The following is a 22,383-nucleotide window of genomic DNA, read 5'->3' as shown; positions in this document are numbered from 1 at the left end:
CATCGTGAAGAAGGCGCAGCAGCGCCTCTTCAACCCCAGGAGGCTGAAGAAATTTGGCTTGTCACCAAAAGCACTCACAAACTTCTACAGATGCACAATCGAGAGCATCCTGTCGGGCTGTATCACCGCCTGGTACGGCAACTGCTCCGCCCACAACCGTAAGGCTCTCCAGAGGGTAGTGAGGTCTGCACAACGCATCACCGGGGGCAAACTACCTGCCCTCCAGGACACCTACACCACCCGATGTTACAGGAAGGCCATAAAGATCATCAAGGACAACAACCACCCGAGCCACTGCCTGTTCACCCCGCTATCATCCAGAAGGCAAGGTCAGTACAGGTGCATCAACGCTGGGACCGAGAGACAGAAGCTGTTTTTCAATCTCAAGGCCATCACACTGTTAAACAGCCACCACTAACATTGAGTGGCTGCTGCCAACACACTGACACTGACTCAACTCCAGCCACTTTAATAATGGGAATTGATGGGAAATGATGTAAAATATATCACTAGCCACTTTAAACAATGCTACCTAATATAATGTTACATACCCTACATTATTCATCTCATATGCATACATATATGCTGTACTCTATCATCTACTGCATCCTTACGTAATACATGTATCACTAGCCACATTAACTATGCCACTTTGTTTACATACTCATCTCATATGTATATACTGTACTTGATACCATCTACTGTATCTTGTCCTCCTATAGAGAGAAAGAAAGAGAGAATTAGGGAGAGCATATGTGGGGTGGCCAGTCCTCTTCTGGCTGTGCCGGGTGGAGATTATAACAGAACATGGCCAAGATGTTAAAATGTTCATAAATGACCAGCATGGTCAAATAATAATAAGGCAGAACAGTTAACTGGAGCAGCAGCACGGCCAGGTGGACTGGGGACAGCAAGGAGTCATCATGTCAGGTAGTCCTGGGGCATGGTCCTAGGGCTCAGGTCCTCCGAGAGAGAGAAAGAAAGAGAGAAGGAGAGAATTAGAGAACGCACACTTAGATTCACACAGGACACCGAATAGGACAGGAGAAGTACTCCAGATATAACAAACTGACCCTAGCCTCCCGACACATAAACTACTGCAGCATAAATACTGGAGGCTGAGACTGGAGGGGTCAGGAGACACTGTGGCCCCATCCGAGGACACCCCCGGACAGGGCCAAACAGGAACGATATAACCCCACCCACTTTGCCAAAGCACATCCCCCACACCACTAGAGGGATATCTTCAACCACCAACTTACCATCCTGAGACAAGGCTGAGTATAGCCCACAAAGATCTCCGCCATGGCACAACCCAAGGGGGGCGCCAACCCAGACAGGATGACCACATCAGTGAATCAACCCACTCAGGTGATGCACCCCTTCCAGGGACGGCATGAGAGAGCCCCAGTAAGCCAGTGACTCAGCCCCTGTAATAGGGTTAGAGGCAGAGAATCCCAGTAGAAAGAGGGGAACCGGCCAGGCTGTGATGTGAATGTCTTACCTCTGCCTGGTAGAAATGAAAAGCTATAATCTCAGTATAATTTCCCCCATTTCATTTCTATAGTACAGGCACTGTCCTTTTTCGGCTTACCTCGTGTTGGCTATGAACTGGACAGTTCCGGACAGAGTCTGTCTCACCTAGCCAAACAGAGGGGTCTAGAAGAGACAGTGGACTTGGTACCAGTGAGTCAGACGTTCACTAGGAGTGGTGTACAGCCACACTGTCATCCTGCAGAGAGAAAAGTAAGCTGTATGATCTACACATGTTGTATTTGGCACATGTGACAAAGTTTGATTTGATTTGAAAAGACTCCCTGTGATTTTACATTGTCAGGAAACCCGCTATGCTGGGTTCACAGCCCAGTTCCAGTAGGACCTGGAGCTGTGGGTGGCTGATTACATTGGCATATCACAGTTTTGGGGGAAACGTGTAACTCCCTACAGTTCTACACATTTTGCCATGGGACAGAGAGAAAAATTTGCAATGTTATAGCTAATCTCATGCTGAGAAATTTGCATTTTTAAAACTAAATTCCTGTTCTACTTTTTATTTTATTTTTTGTTTTGGAGCTCATTTCCTGTTCATTTTTTTGTTTTTTTGCCATGGCAAAAAACATGACGTGTTTTTTTTTTTCTCTCGCTAGAAGCTGGAGCGTCCATGGTGCTTGATGTAGAGCTGCTCGTCAGTGAAGGGAGCCAGATGCATGTCACTATAGGTTGGTAACATACCTAAACAGGTAAAGAGAAGAAGTGAGACATTTCATCAGCAAAACATAACCAGAGATGTTCTAATAATTCCCCCTTGATAGACTTTCACAAAACTATTCACAGGTTGATGGCAGCATGGAAAATGGCATCTCTTTCCATGTTGGAACTGAACCAAATATTGTCTATTCTATTGACAAGATAGTCGAGGGACCACTCTAACAATGGAAATACATGTTCTCAAAGATGGGTGGCAAGTGAGATCAGGTGGGACCATTCTAGCCAATGAGAGGGCAAATACACATGTGAACAACTGGCCATAGAGATAGATGACTCATCTTTGTATCTGTATGGTGGAATCCCTCACTGGCGATGTCCATGCTAAAATGGGTTATATTTTTTAAAGTTGTTGCAATGCTATGTGAGTCTACTTATATCAATGCATTTGTAAAAACCTAACCATTATGAAACTTCTATTCGATCAAATAAGCCCCACGTAGCAAATGAGAAATTCAATTTTTGGGGACCAAATTCGACACTCATTGACCTCCATACAAAAATTCCTCATCTCGTGGGCATGTTTTCGTGGACAGGTTTTGGGTGGAGTAAAACCTCTCGCTTTACCTCTTCCTCTCTGACTGAACTGACCCATGGGTTTGAGCCACATCCTGGAGTGAAGGTAGCTCTCCAGCATCCTCTCGTTCAGCAGCATGTGACAATAGGCTCTGAGATGATCACATCCATCTGCTCAGGGTACAACAGCTCCTCAATCTTCCCAGCCAGGACTATGATCCTATCTGAGAGACGATTGCTCTTGACCAGCATCTGAAGGGGAATCAGAAAACATAAGGTCAAATTAAATGAAGATTTCTGTTTGCGTCAGATGGATTTCTGTGTTACTAAAAATCCATTGCACTCCTGAGACTTTGATAAAGACATTCATCTGCTGGCTAAAAGTAGAGAGGATAATCCGCTGTTGACAAATTATGTTTTGGTAAACCCTCAAGCATGCAAACTCTCCCTCAAAGTGCTCTGGTACAGTACACTTTCCTGCTGTGTAAACAGTGAGTTGCTTTATTGATGTGAGAGCTGCTGGGCAGCTGCTCCACACACACGGAGTGAGTGGGACAGACTGCTGGGTCTTTAGATTTGTGAGAGACTAAAGCATAGAGTGTATTATACTTAAATCAGGTGAAGCTGACCAGGCAATATCCTCTGACTGGGAGTGTGAGGGAGCCTCTCTTAATAGTGTTTCAATAAGGTATTGTCCACACTGGTTGGTTCCAATATATATCCATGTATTGCTGATGCTATGTATTGACCAATGAGAGGCTTTGAAGCCATCGGTCGTTCATATTGGCACTCCTCAAAAGACACAGTCCCCCATAGGATTGAGTGGAATTCTACAGTATTTGAATGTTTCAAGGACAAAATAACATGTATTTAAGTATGCATTAAGAGATCTGTAATATAATAAATGTGGCAAAAACAAATTGACATTAAATGTGTTTCTATTTTCAGAAATATTTTTTACAATGTTGAGGGAGTGCCAAAACAGAGCCCGCTTTCAGTCATCTTGTGTATAAATCAGGGATGTAACTTTCACAGGGGACATATCCCCACTCATTCTAAAATAGCATTTTTTATAATCGGAATGTGATGCAAAATAGGCAACGGTGTGCTTTAGGACCATGCGGACGCCTCTGAGCGGTCGGGTGACGCTGTTTGGAGTGTTTATCTGACAATTTTGCTATTACAAAATCCAAGTTGCGCTCCTGTTGGTTCTCTCTGTGTTGTTTGTCATCACAGAGAGTGGCAGAGCATCCTTCCTGTTTTTCCAGACTCTTTGACCTGTGGCGTGTTCCTGTGAGGCTGTGTCCCATGCACATACATACTGATGCTGGCCAAGCGTCCACAGGGGTGGTCCCAGGCTCACACTATTTATATAGACAGCAGCTTAGGCAGACAGTATGATAGCGATTCAGCCTGCTCAGATAGACCATGCAATCACCCCAACAGGAATACATTATGGAGGTCCGCAATTCTTTTTTGTATTGCGTTTGTGATAGAGGAATTCTAAATTCCTTTGTTTTAATTGCCAAAACCAATTTCGCACTCGTTTCTAATTCATTAATGATGTGTAAGTTCATTAATTATGCATGAAGTAGATCGAGACCAGTCTTAAAAGCCAGGTAAGAGTGTTTAATTCCAGAGAGTACTAACCACATACACAGATTTCCACAGGTTATAAACTCAAAATGACATCATCAGTTTCCCACGATAGCCCCGTTGTTTTTTTGTTTAGGTCCGGAGATGCTTTCTACTCCCCTCATAAACCAGACATTCCAATCTGTCTAAAAGATATACTTTTCTCCCACCAATGGAACATAACCCAAACATTCTTATCTTGTCTGAAAAGCTTTTCTCTCTCCCCCTTAACCTTCCCAAGAGACACAGACAATTAATTAGTTCTGCTTACATTTTCAGTAACAGCTTAACCAAGAACTCATAATAGTATTAGAATAAATGGTTCTAATCAATAATGTATACATAATTAATCATTTCAAATATAATTTCCTCTAACAATCCTCCCTTTAATCAAATATTATACATTAAAACCTACATCTAGTTTACATTATATCATAAAAATGTAGCTATCAACCTACTCATACTAACCTTATTATAACGGTTTATCAGATTATCATATGAATAGACACATAATCAACAAATCATCATTATTATAAATGTTTATCCAACTCTTCACATCTCATTAATCAAATCTAACCTTAACTCCAACTGTTTTTAAATCTACATCAGAATCATAACTCTTCCTTCCGGATTTTTGTCACGACCTTCATTAAAAAAAACAGTTTAATCATGGAAACAAATTACAATCTAATTCCCCTTCATCTCAACACTAGCCTCATCAAACATAAATTCCCCACAAATGACAGATCCAGATTCGTCCACTTCCTCTGTAGACGTGCCTTCAGTCCTCCACAGGTCAGAACCTGGAATCAGCTCATAATGCACCATCTGTAGTGTCATTGATCTCTCCATAGTCCTGGAAACAATAACTTTCATACATACACGCAATCAACAACGTACGTACAAGACTAACACAGTCACACCGGTTAAGGTGGCCCATAACACCACATTTTTCCATAAATACTGTCAACCCAATTTAGTTCAGAGAAGTATCCACCCCAGAGTTTCTGCCAACCCGTGAGCCAGGGTGGTCAAAACAGCTGAGGCTTCAGGCACTGATTCGTCCGGAGCTGTGCTACCCCGGGATGTAAGACATGGTCCTGATTATCACGCCCACTTCCCCCTTTTATCTAATGCAATTCTATTCTGTCAGGTCTTCCAGCTGGTTGCTTCAGTCTGTTCTACGAAACCTTTAATAACACCTTTGGTATTCCTGCTAAAGCGCTGTTGATTACCATAACTATAATTAATCCAGTCCACGCTCTTATTGAGAGTAGACCCCCGGAAATGCTTAACTCTAATCCTGCTAGGATCTGATTTCTTGCTTTGACTCATCTGACACCTCCCCTGGAACCCCAATGTTATCAATGTATACCTTGTCATTAAATGACCCAGTTGGAGTGCTTCTCTTTTCCCTTTTAGATAACTTCATGTCCTGTTGTCTGAATGTGTAAAGACATCCAACGCACCTGACTCACCCAACCACTAGGTGTCAACACTGGCCCATTTTATTTTATTGAAATCCCCAGAGTTCAACCAGCCTGTCAATTCAGACATGGTCTCGTCAGTGGTCATATTCTCTGTACTAACTTGGTTCCTGGGGATATAAATAGTGCAAATCAATACAACTGTCATTATCTGGCATTCCTGCTTTCATGAACAGCTTTACCATACCGACCCACACTCCTCTACCCAGAACTGTACTAGGGTCTCGACCAAGACCTGGTCATATCCATACCACAACCCTAGATCCGCCCCCATTTCTGTTTAAAGGGTTAAGCGTATCTTTATGCAATTACATCCCTCTCTCCTGATTACTCTCCAAATGAACTATGACCTGTGTCCACTATCAATATGGGAACCTGCACCGATATCTCTTCTATTTTGGAACAAAATCCTCACCGTCTAAACCATGGGTCAAATTACCACTCTCCGCATATCTAGTAGGAAGTGCTGTATCAGGAATATGTCACCCACGATAAGATAGCTCAGATGAACAGCTTCCATTTGAAGCCCCACCCTTTCCCCAAGTACACATCACTTAGCAAGAGCCAGACACATCTTCACTTCTATGAATAAAAACAGGGGTGACAGGACAGGGAGGGTTACTTTATTCGAGAGATGGCCCCCGGAATTCTGTTAATTCCAGTTCTCCTCCCGAACACTGTTTATTGTTCGACAGTGCCATCGTGTCTTACCCTCCCGCCGTGCGATATGAATCTGGGTAGCTCTTTCAGCTAGCTGTCACCAGGAGGCCTTGGTATGGGACTGGATTGAGTGACTTCACCTGTAGTTCTCCTGTAGTGTATAAAATCTTGGACATACAGATTTGGTTAATAAAACAGTTTCTTATTTGTTCTGTTTATTAGCTAAATTTTTATTTATTTATTTATTTTTATCCTATTCTAGAACACCATTTACCCATCCCCCCTTTTGTTACCTGGCTCTGCCCAGGTAACAACCTTGCCTTATTTTTCAACAATGACTTAAGTAAGATTTAGTATACCATCCTTATGTCTGACATCATCCTTTAGGAGTGTCCCTTTCATTTTCCACATGTCCAACTCTCGCCCCTGTCTCCACTCAGCAACCGCTATCTACACACTATGTTATCTTTACTCGTCCTGGCTCCCCTTCCCAACTTCTCTCTGCTCTCCAACCTTCAAGGTCTCTGCAGTGCGGGGGAGGGCTCCTCTGTCTGCCTGTTCCCCTATCTGTCTATAGCTATGTTTCTCATGTTTTCCAAATTTGAACTACATGTCTCACTGTTTGGCTCCATCCAAACCCACCCTCTTTTAGAAAAAAAACATGTCTATGAGCGGCTTTTCTCCAAATTCCCCACATTTCCTCAATCTATATTAATCCTAACAATAATCCTAAATCATCACAGATGTCCTACATTCCTGCTAAATGCAACACCATTCAAAAACTCATAATAATCAATCAAGGTCTAATAAATGCCAACCATATTAAAAATCCTTCCTACACTAACAAACCCTCTCCTTGGGGACCCTCAGTATTCTATCTGACAATAACATGGGTTTAATATGTGTTGCAAAGTGTGGAATAAAACTTTGGTCATGGAAAACAGAGTAAAGCAGAACAAAGCATCCTTATAACCCATCTGGTCCTCTCAGCTATTCATATCCTGCACCAGGTGGGCACCATGCCACCCTTCACGACAGGGAGAACAAACATACATGGGTCATCCTCAGTCAGTCTCATCCTCCCCTGGAAGCATGCTTCACCTCAGCCTCTCCAACTGGAGCATCAAGCAAAGGCATCATGCCTGAAGCCTTCACCACATCTGTAACAGACTTCTTAAAACACGGTATGATGCAAGCAGCACATCACATCAATAACAAATAATACAAGAATTAGGGTCAGAAATCCAGTAACCACCATACCAGTATACTTACCAAACCAGGCTCCCAACCAAGAGGACAGTCAGACTCCTCCACCCACTGCCATGATCTCATCACAGCAGATAGTGCATCAAGCCCATTAAGGCCCTTAGATATACTACCATCTGGACTGGTGTTATTAGGAATATACGTGCAACATTGTTCACCGAACATCTTGCAGGCGCCCCCCTGACTAGCAAGAAGCATATCCTAAGCAAGTCTATTCTGTATAAGACAGCCACAAATGGTCCCTACCATCAAAACCAGTCTCCGTGCCTAATTGATCAATAGCTGAATAGTCTAACATAAATTACCTGAATAGGATTTTTAACACAGTGGTGGCAGGGGTGGTAGAGGAGTGTGCCTGGCCCTGGTTCGTCTGGGACCTCTGGTTTTGGCAGTACCTTAATAGAAAACACACCCATCGTGTCTGTCACGGTCCTTTGTAGTCCGAGGGTGTAAGTGCCTGCATCAGAGAGCTTAATAGTTTTGATGGTTAGTAGGATTTCATCACCTTTACAAGGTTCAACAGTGCTCTCCGGTTTCCCCCATATCATGGAAAACCTATCCACCTTTGTGGGATTCCCTATGCTATAAGGATATCCTCTTCTCCAATCCCAGAACTGTCCCAAGTTGGTTATCATGTAATCCCCCTATTTATTCTCAATGATAAATATGACTTTCTCTCTGTTACAATACCAAATCCCTAATAGCCCATTCAAAAAAACTTCACAGCTAATGTTATAAAACAGAATCCTGAACCACTTTCTCATTTGCGGTTCAAACAGTAATTCTAAGCCCTCAACCAAAACTGTTTCATTTCTAATGAATTTACCTTAAAACTAGTAACTCAATATGACCCCATTCATTATACAAATGACTCTCCCCTGAGGCTGATCAGACCTCAGAAGCCAGTCATGATAAGGTCAAAAGGCCATACCATATTAGACCTAAAGAACCCTTTATCCTTACAATAGAAATAGTCGCCTGTGTAATTAAAACCCATAAAATAACATCTCATAAGGTTCCATATGTGAGCGTGCCTCTTTAAAATACCCTTGCACTAAAACAAACAGTTCTAACAGTTGTTCCATGTGTATAATTTGCAGACCTTTTTCAATTTGGTCGTTTAAAGCTGCTCTCTCCCCCACTCTCCCCAAAGTTATAATCCCAGGAGGCCTCTAAAAGTGAAACACCACACCCCTAACTATCATTCACTAATGCTACCTCGAATCAGAAACTCAATAAGTGAACTATAACTAAAACCTAATGATAATTCCCCTTTGACTCAAATCATTAATCATAAGTTTTAAACATCGTCTACGGATATGTTTACTTAAATTACCATGCTACCTTTAGATACAATTAACCCGATAACATTATTATCCAATGCATTACTTTTTCTCTCTGCCGCAAATGTCGTACATTTCATAGTGTAAGGAATCCGTAATTTAATCCCCGATATTTAATAAATATGCATTTGCATTCCCTCATGGCTCCTTTAATTTACTTACTTTTGGGTAACTCCCATCCGTCCCGGAACAAAGAGTTCTATCTAAAACCGCCAGAACACACTGTTCCAGTTTAATCAACCCCTAAAATTGACCATAACCAGTAAACAAATAACCAAAACACTTTTATATCAAATTCTGAAAAGTTACTCGAAGCCTCGATACACACACTAACAGCCATACGATTTGCTCCGTTATCCCCAGTCCTTGGTGACAAAAGTGCCTCGCTAGTGACGTCATCATCAAGCGCTAAACCTGCCAATTCGTAGCGACTTCAAATGAATTGTAAATAATTTTTGTTCGATTAACCAAACCTAATTTATCACATCTGTTCAAATCCTGAATTATAATTTACCACCCCAACCAACATCTCTAAATTCACCAATTTTATAAAAGCTTTTCGATGGGCATACATCATAATTGTCTCCTTGTTATCATTTAGAATCCATTTTGCTCTAAATACCTGTCTCGTCTTTGACTTAATATTTTAATTACAACTCTCTTCCTAATACGTTATTCACTTGTCTAATTACAAACTCAGACCAGCATTAGTGAGTGTACGCCTTTAAAATGCCTTGTCTCTGGGAACAAGGAAATCCCCTTAACCCAAACTTTCACTCCTACAACGACACCCAATAATTCCGATGATCCCTTCACATCGTTTGTTTTAAATCTCTTGAGGTATCATGTAACTTATTTTTCTATCTTCGAATTGTCGTCCCACAATACCTAATTTAGAGTCCAAAGCGTTGCACTATATAGCCCCATTGAGTGTCTAGCAATTCCGTTGCTGGCTATAGCCACAAATCTGCCCGCCTTTGTAAAATATATATTCCCTATTCAGATTGAGTTCAGTTTTAAATTCTAATCATCAGAGTAAACCCAACCGAACTTCTCAATTTACTATACCCTAACATTTAAACGCCCCATGCTATAACGTCCAGATAGCCCGAAATTGTATCGTATCTCTCTGTTATCCCCTACATTTAACTTTAGGTAACTCTCTATTCTATGATACATTTATTTAAATACGACTCCCATCTCAATACATTCTTCCACCAGATCATTTTGGGCGAAATAGCGTTTTACGTCGAAATTGTCTCACCATTACTTTTAATGACTTCTTTTATCAATTCTATCTAGAACACATAATATCCGTTCAGTTATATCTTTTGCAAACACCGGCAACCGTATTTTTCAGGCAAAACATGCAAATAGGTCAATTACGATCTAAAAATCCATTTTAGTTAAAACGCCTCGGCCGGGAACCGAACCGTGGATTACCGTTGGGTGAGACTGTTGCGCTCGCCGCTATACTACCAGCGCTATGAATTTGACTGAGAATCTCCGCAAATATACCCATTTTTACAGTTATCTGTATTTGTTACTCCGACATCTAGACAACAGAAAATAGCCCCAATTTAACGCCCAAAGTTTTCCCTCAGTTAGAATTCTCGCTTTCTGCGCGTCTCTTTCTCTTTTTTGCTTCCGAAAGCCAAACTCCGGCTGTGTATAACCCCTGTTTATTCTGCTTTTCACATTTTTACCACATTCCTTATGTATCTGTTTTATAAGGGATTCTAGCTTTTCTAAATTTAGACGGCCATCAAAATCGTATTTTTTTTCCATCTTAGACAGAAATCAATGTTTCTCTTGTCTTTCTGTGCCATGTAACGCTCGTCTACCGTTAGTTCTGGGGCTTCTTTCGAGGCATTTCTCCCCATTCTTAATCCTTACCGTTACTAGTAGCAATGTCTTTAAACACTTATCTATGCCTTTCTATATAATTTTAAATTCTATGTGCGTGCAGTTCTATACATTTGTAATTTAGCGTTACTTAGTTACTTCTAGTTACTATTCTGTCTGCCTATGTGTGTGTTTCTTTAAAAATAATCAGTATGTATTTTCCATCCTGTGAACCGCGTCCATAGAAGACTTTTGATCGGACCTCACATTTCACCCATAGGATATTCCTTTTGGGACTTTCAACGTTAATGTCTCGAATCTCACTATTCTAGACTAAGTTGACCTCTCCTCCTTATTCGGCTAAACAATCCTTCCTTTTCTGATCCCGTCTTAATCTCGGGCGGGTGCGTTTCTCATGATTTAAGTTTAGCTCTTTTATGGAAATCTTACCAATAGCTTTGACTTTTGAAAACAAACATTAGGTCTAACCTTACAACCATAAGCCCAGGGTTTGTAAAGCCCTAGTATTTTCTGGTTGTGTCAGAGGGCTTTTAAAGAACGCTAATAATCGTTATCTCACGCCACTAATTATTATTATATTATTACTAATTGTTAAACTTCCCTCTCGCATGGAACTGTCATGTCTATAGATATGGCTTTTATCTCATTTCTTTAGATTTTTAATTCCCTCTCCTCCTTATTTGGATATTTCCGTAGTATTAGTTGAATCGGAACGGTGATCAATACTGCCACTATTCCAGTTGTCTTGCGCATTCTTGCCATCTCCCCACTCCTAGTATTTTTACAAGATCACCGTCCTATCCCCCAGTACCTATTTAATATCCCGTCTTAATCTCGGGCATTTTTACCTCTCATGATTAAGTTTAGTTTATTTACGGTAGTGCACATTACCACAGGTTATTTTCGAACCTGCTTCAGTGTATATCGGTTATACAAAACCCAGTGTATGATGGTCATACATACCCTGTGGGAATAGCAAGGACCCCATTATTGATGATTTCTGAAAATTTCAGAGAGCTTAAAGAGCTCAAATCCCCCCAGAATCGAGAATAAAGGCTACTTTACCTGCTGCCGGCTGGGAAAACATTGTTCGTTTGAATCTAGTCACCTCCTCTGTCCTCTGTGATAATACGCAGGCCTGTTTCAATTTTAACCTCAATTCAGAGGTCAGGTCTTTAGTAAAACGAGTCAAAAACTCGTCTGTGCACGATTTTCAGCGTATTACCTTCAGATAACAGGTAGAGATATTTAGATCCGGCTCGAAGGACCAAATTGATAGAGGAATTCTAAATTCCTTTGTTTTAATTGCCAAAACCAATTTCGCACTCGTTTCTAATTCATTAATGATGTGTAAGTTCATTAATTATGCATGAAGTAGATCAAGACCAGTCTTAAAAGCCAGGTAAGAGCGTTTAATTCCAGAGAGTACTAACCACATACACAGATTTCCACAGGTTATAAACTCAAAATGACATCATCAGTTCCCACGATATATATAATATAATAAATGTAATATATATATATGTAATATGTAATATATAATAATATAATAAATGTGGCAAAAACAAATTGACATTAAATGTGTTTCTATTTTCAGAAATATTTTTTACAATGTTGAGGGAGTGCCAAAACAGAGCCCGCTTTCAGTCATCTTGTGTATAAATCAGGAATGTAACTTTCACAGGGGACATGTCCCCACTCATTCTAAAATAGCATTTTTTATAATCGGAATGTGATGCAAAATAGGCAACGGTGTGCTTTAGGACCATGCGGACGCCTCTGAGCGGTCGGGTGACGCTGTTTGGAGTGTTTATCTGACAATTTTGCTATTACAAAATCCAAGTTGCGCTCCTGTTGGTTCTCTCTGTGTTGTTTGTCATCACAGAGAGTGGCAGAGCATCCTTCCTGTTTTTCCAGACTCTTTGACCTGTGGCGTGTTCCTGTGAGGCTGTGTCCCATGCACATACATACTGATGCTGGCCAAGCGTCCACAGGGGTGGTCCCAGGCTCACACTATTTATATAGACAGCAGCTTAGGCAGACAGTATGATAGCGATTCAGCCTGCTCAGATAGACCATGCAATCACCCCAACAGGAATACATTATGGAGGTCCGCAATTCTTTTTTGTATTGCGTTTGTGATAGAGGAATTCTAAATTCCTTTGTTTTAATTGCCAAAACCAATTTCGCACTCGTTTCTAATTCATTAATGATGTGTAAGTTCATTAATTATGCATGAAGTAGATCGAGACCAGTCTTAAAAGCCAGGTAAGAGTGTTTAATTCCAGAGAGTACTAACCACATACACAGATTTCCACAGGTTATAAACTCAAAATGACATCATCAGTTTCCCACGATAGCCCCGTTGTTTTTTTGTTTAGGTCCGGAGATGCTTTCTACTCCCCTCATAAACCAGACATTCCAATCTGTCTAAAAGATATACTTTTCTCCCACCAATGGAACATAACCCAAACATTCTTATCTTGTCTGAAAAGCTTTTCTCTCTCCCCCTTAACCTTCCCAAGAGGCACAGACAATTAATTAGTTCTGCTTACATTTTCAGTAACCGCTTAACCAAGAACTCATAATAGTATTAGAATAAATGGTTCTAATCAATAATGTATACATAATTAATAATTTCAAATATAATTTCCTCTAACAGTTTGTCAACTGAGTATAGGGTTCTGCTATTGGCCAATAAGCTGCAATGTGGAAGAAAATAAACAAGGGACCACAGGAGGCTGGTGAGGGGAGGATGGCTCATAATAATGGCCGGAACGGCGCAAATGGAATGAAATCAAACATCTGGAAACCATGTTTGATGTATTTGATACCAGTTATTACCACGAGCCCGTTCTCCCCAATTAAGGAGCCACCAACCTCCTGTAGAGGGGACACATCTGGCTGCGGTCTAGAAACACCAGTAAAGCAGCAGAAATATAATAGTGTGAACTATGCCTGACTGCTAAGCTAGAGGCCATCCATGAAAATATGTTCATTTCACCCCCAAGCTGGTTTCTGGGCCAAGAGTAGCCTCAAGTCATTATACCCTCAGAATTTCATGCTCTGTGTGCGAAGCAGGAGGTCCGTTTTATAGGGGCTGTTCTGTTCTGGAGGTGTGACTCTCTGAGATAGTGTTTCCAGGGCTGTGCGATTATTATCAAGGGTTTGTTCTTCTCTCCATGTAGACACCATGAGGTTATGACACAGGTGATTAGGACTGTGATAAGTGATTCATCATCTTTACCCGGGACTTATTGGGCCAAGCAATACAAACTACTTTTATTCACTGGTAAAAGCTCTAAGATGTTCCTTTCTCTTTCTAGGCTTGAGTGGTTAAAGCTGCTGAAACAGCAAAAACATCAATCCGATTTCAAAGCAGCACAGAGCGTTCAATTTTCACAACAGACCAATGACGTTATTGAATTTAACACCTATTTATCATACAGTACACACCTTTGAGGAATTATTAAGAGTTCTGGTGTTATAGATTGAAAATGGTGCATGCTAAAGTGCAAAAGGATGCTAATTTATAATTTCCTTTCACATTTCCTGGAAAGGTTGATAGGAACATAATCAGATGAGCAGAAAAACAGACCCCTTTACTACCTCTGCAAATTTGGCAACAGGGCTGACCTCCACAGCATACACCCTCTTTGCTCCTGCCTGGATGACGAAGAAACATCAAGTACTACCTGGATACAAGAAGGAGCCAGACGTTTCATCTACATGCAGAAACAGACAATCAGGTTCTGGTTACTCTGACTTCAAGGACAAGGTAAGTCTCGTTTAGCAGAATGGCCTTCTGAGGTGGCTGTCCTTAAATAATCCTGCAGCATATTCTGTTGTGATAGACAGCCGTAAAACTACATTGTAAAGGAGGAACGAGTTTAGTCACAACCTAGTACACCACCAGTATGTCTCTCTGAAGGCCTGGTTGATTGGTACAGTAAAGCTACCTGGAAGTACTGCAGGGCAGAGGAGTCTTCTGATCTCTTGTCAAACACAACCCAGCAGCAAGACAGCAGTCTATCTTCCTTCTCAGCTGTCTGAACCGTTATCTTCCTTCTCAGCTGTCTGAACCGTTATCTTTCCTTCTCAGCTGTCTGAACCGTTATCTTCCTTCTCAGCTGTCTGAACCGTTATCTTCCTTCTCAGCTGTCTGAACCGTTATCTTCCTTCTCAGCTGTCTGAACCGTTATCTTCCTTCTCAGCTGTCTGAACCGTTATCTTCCTTCTCAGCTGTCTGAACCGTTATCTTCCTTCTCAGCTGTCTGAACCGCTATCTTCCTTCTCAGCTGTCTGAACCGTTATCTTCCTTCTCAGCTGTCTGAACCGTTATCTTCCTTCTCAGCTGTCTGAACCGTTATCTCCCCTTCTCAGCTGTCTGAACCGTTATCTCCCCTTCTCAGCTGTCTGAACCGTTATCTTCCCTTCTCAGCTGTCTGAACCGTTATCTTCCCTTCTCAGCTGTCTGAACCGTTATCTTCCCTTCTCACTGTGTGTTCTGAATGGGCTCAGGCAGCCAACGGTTATGAGGAAAGACTGGGTGCCCACCCGACAATAATCTGTTTCCCTGGTGACTGAATTTGAGTACAAATTAAACTGTCAGTAAAGGAACCATAATTAACAATGTCAGCCTTTATCTGAGGAAGGCCTTCAGTATACTCTGGCAGTGGACTGTGACACAAGGCTACTCATGTTTTAGTACCACTATCTGATTATGTGCACCAGGAGGGAGGCAGAGAGCTATGGAGGCTAGTCCCTCTGTACTGTATAGAAAACACAGTCTGGGTTCATACTGTCCAGCAGAACTCCATAGCTATAGAGTCGAGGGGACACACACAGGTTGCACACAACGGGGAAGTAAATCTTCCAGACCTGTCAGCACCGCAGGTTCAGCGACCACACAGAGAGAAGTAATATTGACATATGGGAAACTCTTGTACACATACATGGACTTCTCATAGACCAGAGAGAGGACAATACATTGTTTGTTTGTCTTTAGGGGAAAAAAAGGTAATTTGGTCATTTTACTCAGAAATAGAGAGCATCATGATTTACTCATGTTCAATATGTCTTGATTCTTCTCTTATGGAAAGCTAGTCAAATCATGAAATAAAATTGTATTTGTCACACACACGTGTTTAGCAGATGTAATTGTGGGTGTAGCAAAATGCTTGTGTTTTTAGCTCCAACAGTGCAGTAATATCTAACAATGCACGCAATCTAAAGTAATTTGACATATTAGTGTCACGCCCTGGTCTTAGTATTTTGTGTTTATATATTTATTTGTTCAGGTGAGAGTGTGACATGGGTTTATTTTGTTGTGTTTTCGTATTGGGGTTTTAGTAGGCATTGGGATTGCGGCTGAGTAGGGGTGTCTAGCATAGGCTATGGCTGCCTGAGGCGGTTCTCAATCAGAGTCAGGTGATTCTCGTTGTCTCTGATTGGGAACCATATTTAGGTAGCCTGGGTTTCACTGTGTGTTTTGTGGGTGATTGTTCCTGTCTTTGTGTTAGTTGTCACCAGATAACCTATACAGCCTTTCACGTTTCGTTTGTTGATTTGAATATTAAGTTATTTCATGTATCGTTCATTTTTCATTAAAGAACAGGAGTAACCACCACGCCGCATTTTGGTCCGCTCGTTTTTCAAAAGACGAACGCCGTTACAATTAGCTTGATCTAGTTTCTTTCATGCATACTTACCATCTTGAACAGTAAGCTCTGTCTCATCTAGGCCTGAGCTCAACTGTAGAGAAAGGCCTTGGTGTTGCCACTGTTAGGCTACCTGTCTCTCCCCCTGTACCTGGTCCTCATTCGCAGAGAACAGATTGTTGGAGGAACAGGTAACTTCTGAACTCCTCTCCATAGTTCCATCTGTAGCAACTCCTGTAATTAGGTTCTGCAGATGGGTCTGAGTTTGGTGGAGGTAGGAGGGGAATTATTACTGTATAAAAACAAACAAAAATCAACACATTTTAGTTTGAATTTAGCTAATATACTGAATAGAAATATAAATGCAATGTGTAAAGTGTTGGTCCCATGTTTCAAGAGCTAAAATAAAAGTTCCCACATATGTTCCATACGCACAGAAAGTTATTTCTATAAGATGTTGTGCACAAATTTGTTTACATCCCTGTTAGTGAGCATTACTCTGTTACCAACATAAACCATCCATCTGACAGGTGTGGCATATCAGGTGCACTTTGTGCTAAGGACAAAAAAAGGCCACTTTAAAATGTGCAACACAATGCACATAATGTCCATTTATCTTCCATGAGCCGCCTCCAACGTCATTTTAGAGAAATTGGCCTCGCAACCGCAGGCTAAGTGCAACCACACCAGCCCCGGACCTCCACATCAGACTTCTTCATCTGCGGGATCATCTGAGACCAGCCACCTGGACAGTTGATGAAACTGTGGGTTTGCACAATATCAACATAAAGCTAACATTCCAATAGCTCACTGGCCTGATATTTTTCAATAATCAGTTTCAATAAATTCAAATTTCTAAAGCCCTACTAAAATGATTTGTTTCCTAAGATGTTCATTACATGTTTGTAAACCTGACTTCTGAAAACTAATACTCAAAAAATCCTACATTGCATGTCCACATAATTTGTGGACATGCAATGTAGGCTTTTTTGAGTATTTGTTGTGTTTTTAGATAATTGCAGGTGAGGGAATTGTTTTCACACAATTCTGAAAAGATTGTTTTGATTAATTAAAAGAAAATGCATGGAAAATATATTGTCAAACAAACATTCATTACGTTTTCAACAATATTATAATAACACCAACATCTACAAATGACCAATTTTATAATGCTGTACAATCTCCCAAAAATGTTCTAAAATTAGATTTCTCCCTGGAATATTTTTGAATGAGTGCATCTAAATTTTGACCTGTGACAACAACTCCTGACCTGTGATGGCAATTCTCTTTATAACTTAGCTTATGATCGTACTTCCACTTCGGTTTGATTCTGCTCATCATCTATTTCAAGACATTGAAGAAGAATATCCTGCATACGCTCCATAGATACTGCAAATGTAAAAATGAATAGGATCCCAAACACATTTTAATTTACAATTAATGTCACAAGTAACAATCATATTTGGCTGAAGCAATCATCTGTGAGAAGGTAAGAGCACCTGAGGGATGTGGAAAGCATCCAGCTTGTTCTTGTGGTAAAGACAGGAAAGTTCCCTGAAGACAATGTAGCAGAATATAAACAATGTGAAACTCCCACTGCTGAGACAAAAACCAACACAACCAACACTGAACACATGGTACAATCTCAGAGCAAGGGGACTCAACATTAACATCAACTGAAGATGCTGTGCTCCCGAATATTCCAGCCTTCCCTCAGCCCATTGATGGACTTCTAATGGCCTGTGCGCAGTCTTTGGCCAGAGGTCCAACCTCTTCTCTGCCAGCGGTATTTACTGCAGAGAAACATGCTGGAGATCAAGAGCAGTCTGGAGCTAATGGAGAAACATCAGCAGCACGTCTTTGGAGAGATGGACCATGTACCAGCCTCTGTGGTCATCCAACCAGTCTCCTACACGCTGGAGAAAGAGAGAGAGAGGGTTTTGCCCTGGCACTGGAGACGAAAGACTTCTCCCCAGAGGAGCTGTCTGTCAAGCAGGTGGGCAGGAAGCTGAGAGTCAGTGGGAAGTCAGAGAAGAAGCAGGATGATGGGGAAGGCTCTTACTCTTCCAGATGCCAGGAGTTTTTTAAATATATTTTTTATTTATTTCACCTTTATTTAACCAGGTAGGCTGGTTGAGAACAAGTTCTCATTTACAACTGCGACCTGGCCAAGATAAAGCATAGCAGTGTGAGCAGACAACACAGAGTTACACATGGAGAAAACAATTAACAAGTCAATAACACAATAGGAAGAAAAAAAGGGGAGTCTATATACATTGTGTGCAAAAGGCATGAGGTAGGCGAATAATTACAATTTTGCAGATTAACACTGGAGTGATAAATGATCAGATGGTCATGTACAGATAGAGATATTGGTGTGCAAAAGAGCAGAAAAGTAAATAAATAAAAACAGTATGGGGATGAGGTAGGTAAAAATGGGTGGGCTATTTGCCGATAGACTATGTACAGCTGCAGCGATCGGTTAGCTGCTCAGATAGCAGATGTTTGAAGTTGGTGAGGGAGATAAAAGTCTCCAACTTCAGCGATTTTTGCAATTCGTTCCAGTCACAGGCAGCAGAGAACTGGAACGAAAGGCGGCCAAATGAGGTGTTGGCTTTAGGGAGATACACCAGTGAGATACACCTGCTGGAGCGCGTGCTACGGATGGGTGTTGCCATCGTGACCAGTGAACTGAGATAAGGCGGAGCTTTACCTAGCATGGACTTGTAGATGACCTAGAGCCAGTGGGTCTGGCGACGAATATGTAGCGAGGGCCAGCCGACTAGAGCGTAGTGGTGGGTGGTATAAGGTGCTTTAGTGACAAAATGGATGGCACTGTGATAAACTGCATCCAGTTTGCTGAGTAGAGTGTTGGAAGCAATTTTGTAGATAACATCGCCAAAGTCGAGGATCGGTAGGATAGTCAGTTTTACTAGGGTAAGTTTGGCGGCGTGAGTGAAGGAGGCTTTGTTGCGGAATAGAAAGCCGACTCTTGATTTGATTTTCGATTGGAGATGTTTGATATGAGTCTGGAAGGAGAGTTTACAGTCTAGCCAGACACCTAGGTACTTATAGATGTCCACATATTCAAGGTTGGAACCATCCAGGGTGGTGATGCTGGTCAGGCGTGCGGGTGCAGGCAGCGAACGGTTGAAAAGCATGCATTTGGTTCAGACAGGAATTTGATCTGCCTGATGGGGTGAATCCTGAGACTGTCACCTGCTCCCTGGATCATGATGGGAAGCTCCACATCGAGGCTCGAAAGAATCCATCATCTGCTGAGGAGGTGGCTGAGAGAGTGGTAGCCTGGATGTGAAGATGCCACAATTCCTCAGCTCACAGACAGAGGGCAGCAACATAGACACTCAGAGGAATCAATATCTCGGCAAAAAGTTGATAGCCCAAAGACTGAACCTATTTTCACTTCAAATCTCATCTTTGAATTTTTGTCATGTTTTTTTTATAACATTATGTCTGAAATTTCGTGTTCATATGTGTTGTTTTGTTACCCAATAAAATGTAAACTAAATGTATTTTTGTGTACCAATAAAAAGCACCAACAGTACTTATAACAGTTGTTTTGAGTTTATTACACATACAATATTTCAGTCCCAGTCTTTGGCAAGTCATTGAAAAGGACCCACTGTAACCCTGACAAAGGTCTGAGAAAACCCAAATATGTTGTGTCATAGTCCTGATTTATATTCAGTCCTCTAGCGTCTCCTCCAAAAGCTCAGTGGATTTAATCTGATGCCATGGTTTAGGAATACAGTAACACATTTTTCTGTTATGACATCTTCCCATATGTTCCTTAAAATTGATTGGCCATGGCAATAGTCTGTGTCCAGATCAAGTGCCCCTTTAAACAGTTAATTAACTTGGAGAAGTTGCTGGAAAAATCCCACAAATAGAATCTTAACAGTTCTTCTAAAGTCAAATCGAGCATATTATTGCATTACAGGTGGTGACTAATTATGCTACCCAATACACACTATGAATAATCTTTTGGATGTGTGATCTTCTCTCTCAACAACCACATAGCTGTATTTAGAGACAGAGTAAGGAAGCAATGTCATCAGTGGGGGTGTACATTTCAGGGTCACATCCGACAAGAGTGTTGAGGGAAGTTAAATACTGACTGAAGCTTTATTAATGTATTTACTGCAAGTCATATCAATAAGGGGAACAGATTGCTGAAGTGCACTTGTCATTCATTCTATGTCTATCACTCAAGACAAAATCATATATTAGATTTGTTATCTTCATAAGCACAGTGATATCAGGAATACTTTGGATTTGTTGTCAGGGGAAAAGGTTATTCAGGAACAGAAAATGGCAGCATGACAAAGCAGCTGTTGTAGATTCCTTTCTAACTTTGTAGGACGTTATGTGACCCTACGACTCCGACCTGCTTCTGTGGTCACTCTGTAAATAGAGCAAAGATATATCCCAGAGGCATTTGGCAGTTAGACTGCAGTATTACCAGGGGCTTGTTTTGGAGTATGACAGAAGTTGCGTAGTCATAACACACTAATGTATCAGTCAAATGGAATGCTACTGGAACTTTCCACTGGACAGGATAAAAGCTGTGAGCCCTAGTCTGCTCCGGACATAAGCTCTCAGAAACAGACTCAGAGACGAGACCAACAGAGACCAGCAGAAACGACACAGACAGAGTTGATTTGAAGATGCTTTGCCCCAGCATGATGCAGCCTTCCCTCAATCCAATGAGCCCAATGAGCCCCTTCATGGACTTCCACTGGCCCGTTCGCAGTCTCTGGCCAGAGACACGGCCTCTCTTCTTCCAGATGGAGCAGGAAATGATGCGAAATATGCAGGAGATGAGGCACAATATGGAATATATGCAACGACTGCACCAGAAGATTTTTGAAGACATTGAAGGCCCATTATCTTCAACTGACTTCAAGCCTATCTCTTTCCAGATGGGAAAAGAAAACAACCGTTTTGCACTGACACTGGACACTAAAGACTTCTCCCCAGAGGAGCTGTCTGTCAAGCAGGTGGGCAGGAAGCTGAGAGTCAGTGGAAAGACAGAGAAGAAGCAGGATGATGGAAAGGGCTCCTACTCTTACAGATGCCAGGAGTTTAAACAGGAGTTTGATCTGCCTGAAGGTGTGAATCCTGAGACTGTCACCTGCTCTTTGAACGATGGACAGCTACAGATCCAGGCTCCAAAAGTGGTTGCTGTGACAGAAGGCAATGAGAGAGTGGTTCCTATCACTTGCTTACCTGCCATAACCTCACCCGGCGCTGCAGCTGAGAGCACTGCTGTAGAGGCAGAGCCCAAGAAGGACTGATTATGATGACACTGTATCATGATATAACTAATACCATTAACTTTATGGCTGGACAATAATATACAACTCCCATGAATATTAGTCAGTACAGACATCAGTGAATTATCTCGGGTAAATTGCACTTTGTCAAATTTGATAAATGCAACGTCAATAATTCTCAACGGCATGGAATGTAAAGCCAATGTTTATGCACAGTCAATAAATGTATCATTATTATTTTATTTTTTACAATGTTTTGCCTTGTTTGATGTAATTTCGTTATACAAACCAGTATTTCAGTATGTTGCATTTGGGTAATTAATATTTTTCCATTTAAATCATGTCCCTGAGTTGGTATGATGGGTATCCTCTGGCCTGGTAAACTTGC

At 41.4% G+C, this 22,383-nt stretch overlaps 1 protein-coding gene, 1 long non-coding RNA gene and 1 pseudogene across 4 annotated transcripts; 2 read left to right on the top strand and 1 right to left on the bottom strand.

The window, feature by feature from the left end:
* Positions 1-905: 905 nt before the first annotated feature.
* LOC124000829 lies at positions 906-9,535 on the bottom strand. 3 transcript variants are annotated; one of them, XR_006832668.1, is made up of 4 exons: positions 9,335-9,535; positions 2,833-3,033; positions 1,595-1,732; positions 906-963 (listed from the first exon to the last, which is right to left on the bottom strand). It is a non-coding gene; the product is annotated as an uncharacterized LOC124000829 (long non-coding RNA). The 3 variants fall into 3 exon arrangements; XR_006832667.1 differs by lacking the exon at positions 906-963 and having other exon boundaries at positions 1,397-2,232; XR_006832666.1 differs by lacking the exon at positions 906-963 and having other exon boundaries at positions 1,397-1,732.
* Positions 9,536-18,380: 8,845 nt separating this feature from the next.
* On the top strand, positions 18,381-20,014 carry LOC123999837 (annotated as a pseudogene).
* Positions 20,015-21,276: 1,262 nt separating this feature from the next.
* On the top strand, positions 21,277-22,237 carry LOC123999135 (heat shock protein beta-11-like). Its single transcript, XM_046304582.1, has one exon. It carries the CDS (start codon positions 21,387-21,389, stop codon positions 22,014-22,016), a length of 630 nt encoding a protein of 209 aa, XP_046160538.1. The 5' UTR covers positions 21,277-21,386; the 3' UTR covers positions 22,017-22,237.
* Positions 22,238-22,383: the final 146 nt, after the last annotated feature.

The sequence above is a fragment of the Oncorhynchus gorbuscha genome, linkage group LG16 (assembly GCF_021184085.1).
Source record: "Oncorhynchus gorbuscha isolate QuinsamMale2020 ecotype Even-year linkage group LG16, OgorEven_v1.0, whole genome shotgun sequence".
Taxonomy (NCBI): Eukaryota; Metazoa; Chordata; class Actinopteri; order Salmoniformes; family Salmonidae; genus Oncorhynchus; species Oncorhynchus gorbuscha.
This window is presented reverse-complemented; position numbering and strand designations above follow the sequence as displayed.